The sequence below is a fragment of the Neophocaena asiaeorientalis genome, unplaced genomic scaffold (assembly GCF_003031525.2).
Source record: "Neophocaena asiaeorientalis asiaeorientalis breed wild unplaced genomic scaffold, Neophocaena_asiaeorientalis_V1.1 scaffold540, whole genome shotgun sequence".
In the NCBI taxonomy this organism is placed as follows: domain Eukaryota; kingdom Metazoa; phylum Chordata; class Mammalia; order Artiodactyla; family Phocoenidae; genus Neophocaena; species Neophocaena asiaeorientalis.
Genome location: NW_020172141.1, coordinates 5326813 through 5331280, shown reverse-complemented (window position 1 = coordinate 5331280; position 4468 = coordinate 5326813). Strand labels below are relative to the sequence as shown.

General features: G+C 65.0%; 1 protein-coding gene across 1 annotated transcript in view; it reads left to right on the top strand.

Annotated features, from left to right (window-relative positions):
* Positions 1 to 4468, top strand: part of DRG2 (developmentally regulated GTP binding protein 2) — a 13930-nt gene that overhangs the window by 8719 nt on the left and 743 nt on the right. Inside the window, exons 8-11 of the mRNA XM_024752811.1 lie at positions 1 to 78; positions 317 to 393; positions 1441 to 1529; positions 2248 to 2306. The exon at positions 1 to 78 is cut by the window's left edge and continues 13 nt beyond it. Coding sequence (XP_024608579.1) covers positions 1 to 78; positions 317 to 393; positions 1441 to 1529; positions 2248 to 2306 — 303 coding nt within the window. The remainder of the gene's footprint in view (positions 79 to 316; positions 394 to 1440; positions 1530 to 2247; positions 2307 to 4468) is intronic.

Below are 4468 nucleotides of genomic sequence, written 5' to 3'. Positions count from 1 at the left end.
CTCTTCCGAGAAGACTGCTCCCCGGACGAGTTCATAGACGTGATCATGGGCAACCGCGTGTACATGCCCTGCTTGTATGTAAGTGGTCCCAGCCCCCGGGGCAGCCACATGGGAGGGGAGCCCTCACCTCAGGGGCTGCTTCAGTTCCGCAGGACCTCGGGCTTGACCCCAGAGTGCCAGCGCAGCCTCTCTGGGGGGCTGGGGGCCTCAGGCCCCTTCAGCCTCTCCCCATCCTTGAGTCAGCGGGTGGAGCCCTGTTGCCACACTGCTCTCTTCCTCTCATCCCCCAACACCCCCTCCCGCTTTCCAACCCCAGGTTTATAACAAAATCGACCAGATCTCAATGGAGGAAGTGGACCGCCTGGCCCGGAAACCTGACAGCGTGGTCATTAGGTGAGGCTCGCGGCCGCCCTCTCTGAGTGGGAGTCCATCTGTCAGGCCTCTGTGCGCCCCGGGGTAGAGGAGGCCATCCCGGTAGCTGCTGGTGACCGTGGCCGAGTCCCCCCTAACCTGTCTGGGCCAGGTGGGTGATGGGGTAAGCTCTGGTTAAGAAAACAGAAGGACTTCATCCACCAAGGTCTGGGAATGAGAGTGGTTAGCGGCTTCGTGGCTTAGCAGTTAACTGCAGACCCCCAGAGAGCCAGGCTGTAGCCCGCTGCTCCTGAGGCCCTGGAAGATGTGGCTTCTGTCCCCTCCGCTGGCGGGGGAGAAGGGACTGAAGTCCTCAGGTGGGGGCTTCTCTGAGGGGCGGGTCCTGGGAGCCACCTGCACTCTGGCTCGCCATGGCTGTGGGGCCCTCTGTTGGGGCAGCCTGGCTTTGTGCCCACCCTGCTGGCTCCCCAGCTCCACCCAGGTGCTCTGCAGCATCACGGTGGCGCTTGGCTTTTGGGGAGCGGGACCTTGGGGCCTGGGGAGGAGGGGGCTCCCGGGCCCACGGCGAGGACTGCTTCCCGGGCGTCCCTAGCGGCCACGAAGAGCAGCAGAGAGCGGGTGTCCTTCCCACAGGACAGCTCAGCTCCCCTCCTGCCGCTGCGTCCGGGCCCCGTCCTCAGGGCCCTGCAGGCCACCCCTGTACCTGTTCACATGCATCGCAGGGGAGGGCGGGTCCCCACTCAGGGCAGCACAGCGGCAAAGTACCAAGCCAGGGGCACCGCGTCGCTGAAACCCCTGCCGGGCAGCTCCGGGCCGCTCGGGGGGTGGGCTCTGCATTGTCACCCTCTGCCTCTGGCCACCCCAGCTGCCACAGGTGCCCTGTGCCCTCCACAGGGCCCCGGAGAGACGGCAGGCTGTGCTGGGCGTGAACGTGACAGTGACAAGAGATGTTGGCAGCTGAAGCGCCGTTGGGCCTGCGGTTGTGCTGCCCCATGGGCGCCAGCTGGGCCGCACTGGCCTGGGTGCCGGGAGCCCTGGATGCTCTGACCGGCCCCTTCCTCCCGGCAGCTGTGGCATGAAGCTGAACCTGGACTATCTGCTGGAGATGCTCTGGGAGTACCTGGCCCTGACCTGCATCTACACCAAGAAGAGAGGCCGTGAGTCAGGGCCTCACGGCCCGAGAAGCGGCCGGGCCTCCCCCTCCCCTGGGCCGCCCGGTCTGCGCGCAGCGCCCAGAGCCCCGGCCCAGCCAGTCTCTACACGACAGCTTTCTCCCATCTCAGAGCCGGCACCACCCTCTACCGCAGCCTGTCAGAGGCCTCGGCCTCAGCCCTTGTGGCAAAGAATGCCGAGTTCTGGGGCTGCTGGCCTTGAGGGGGATGTGGGGGATGGGATAGACACCACCAGCAGTGGCTCCCCAAGCGGTGACAGACGCCACGTCAAGGCTTTAGGGCACTGGGCACACAGGGGCCTCCCCAACGTCCCAGCCCCTGTGCTTACGCCTCACATCCCACGGCCTAGCGGCCGAGCTTGGGCAGTTTGCGTCGACCTTGGCCGTGTCTGCAGAGGGAGGTGAGGCTGCCCGGCCGGAGCCGGTCCAGCCCGGGTTCTCCTGCGGGTCCCCTCGGCCGGGGCTCTTGTGGCTGATGGGTTTGCAGGAGGTTGCTCCCTGGACTGGGGTGTAGTTTGATTTTCTGTGTTGAGTCAAGGCTGTAGAAGTCTGTTCGGGGCTCTTAGCGAGGGTGTGCCCGGGAGTGGGGGAAGCGCAGGCCAAAGCCGGAGACTGGAAGGGCCTCCGTTTCCTGCGGAGGGGGGCTGTGTGGCAGTGGGCCCTGACTCTGCTGACTTCCCGCCCTGCCCCGCCTGTCTGTGCAGAGAGGCCGGACTTCACGGACGCCATCATCCTCCGGAAAGGGGCCTCTGTGGAGCACGTGGTGAGTTGAGGAGACCTGTCCAGGCCGGGGTTGGGGGAGCTCTGCCCATCGCCCGGGGCCCTGCCTGACGTCTTCCCGGCCCTCGGCCGCCGCGTTGCAATCAGGTGCTTGGACGCGTGTCCTGCCACCCAGCTGCAGTTAGGGGGCGGCGTGGAATGGGGTCCAGCGGGTAAGGCACTCGGCTTGCTGCCCGGTGCGGGGAAGACGCCTGGGAAGCGGTTGTCACCATCCTGTCCCACCAGGGCTGCGGGGTCCTCGGGGCCATTCAGGCGTTCGGTCAGTAGAGCTGCCGCCCAGGACGATTCTGGGTTGTGCGTTCCCAGTCATGTCTCCCCTATGCTTGCCTCCACTCAGCCCCCCGCGCAGCCCGCCCCTCCACGCGCCCCATCGGCTCCGCCCTCGGGGGCTCAGTGCACCCAGCACACTAGTGAGCGTCAGTGTCCAGCCGAGTAGCCCCGGTTCCTGCCGGAACTGGGGTCCTTTGGGGTCAACAGATGCCAGCCACCCAATCCTGCAGCTAAACAGTCCCACACCGAGGGGAGTGCAGTGGAGGGTGGCCGGCGGCACGTTGGCACATGTCCTGGCCCTCTCAGGCCCTCTCAGGACGTGGGGCTTCCGCCACACCTGGCAGGAAAGCTGGAGAGGCCAGGAGCAAAAGGCTCTTCCAGGCAGTGGGGCAGCAGGTGCAAAGGCCCGAGGCAGGAGCCAACATGGACTGTGGGCCGTTGGCTGCCAGCTGGCACGGAGGGTCGCAGGGTCGAAGGCAGCAGGTACTAGAAGGTGGGGAGGGGCCTGCGGGGGCCTTGGTTCCAGAGCCTGGATCTTGTCCCAGCGAGGCCTGCCTTGCAGGGCCTCAGCCCCTCCTGGATACTCACCTATCACAGGTGCCATGCTGTGCACACAGGCCTGCCTGGGTGCTGACCACAGACCCAAAGTAGAGAAGCCAGTCAGACATGGGGTTGCACCCTGGTGCCCACATACTAACATTGAGGGGTAACCTCATCTGGCGGTAACGGAGCCCCTGGGGCCTTTGCAGTCCACCTAGTGGAGCTGACAAGAACCTTGCCTGCACAGGATCACGGGCCATAAGCCCCAGGGGCAGAAAGGACCTGGCAGGGCCATCAGGGGTGAGAGGCACTGTGGGCTTCAAGGGTCTCCCATCCACACACAGTATTAAAAAGGATGACCTTAGGGGACTTCCCTGGTGGTCCAGTGGTTAAGACTTTGCGCTTACACTGCATGGGGGGCGCAGGTTCAATCCCTGGTCGGGGGACTGAATCCTACATGCTGTGCGGTGCGGCTGAAAAATTTTAAAAAGAAAAAAGGTGACCTTGGGCGGCCTTCCATCCTCCCTCATTGCTAGAGACACAACTGCATAGGAACGCTCGTCTCCAGGGAGAGCCGTGGAGCAGGCTCAGTGGGAAACAGCGCCTACTGACTTTGGTGTCAGGGATGCCAGGGCACGATGGGACCTGCAGCAAACGGGAGGGCACCCTCCCCATCTGCCTCGAGGGCTCCCAGGGTCCCGGGACGACCCTGCAACCGTATGACCCTGAGCTTGTGAGGCAGGTCTAGTTCTGTCGTTCGGGGGCAAGCGCATTTGCAGGCCAGAGCTGACCTGGACCGTCAGATTTCGTCTTTTGGTCTAGAAAACAGCGAGTGTCGGGACGGGTGTGTGTGTGTCTGTGCTCGTCGCTGCCGGCAGTGCCCTCTGCTGCGGCCATGCATCCTTGGTCACCCAGAGGAGGCCCAGATCAGGATGGCCCCCCGGAAACGTTCCTGTAGGCCTGATGTCTGGGCTCAGGCATTTGGTCTCTGCCCAGGGCCTGTGAGGCTGTGGGCGCGTGGAGGACAGGCGACGTCACACTGGCCTCCCCTGGCCGCCTCCACCGCGCCCGCCCAGCCCGTGCAGCCGGGGGCCACATTCTCGGGCGCAAGAGCTGGCTGCCCTCCAAGGTCTTCCCTTCGGGCCTCCTAACAGCGCTGGGTTCCTGTGACCTTTGTCCCCACTCGGGAGTGCTACAGGACATGGGCCATCCTGGGCTGGGGGTGACGTGTTATGTGGGAGGTTCCGGGTCAGGGCGGCAGGAGGTGAGAGAGGCAGGCCCGGTGGGGACCCTGACAGCCCTCATCCATCTGCCAGAGCACCTGGAAGGGCTGCC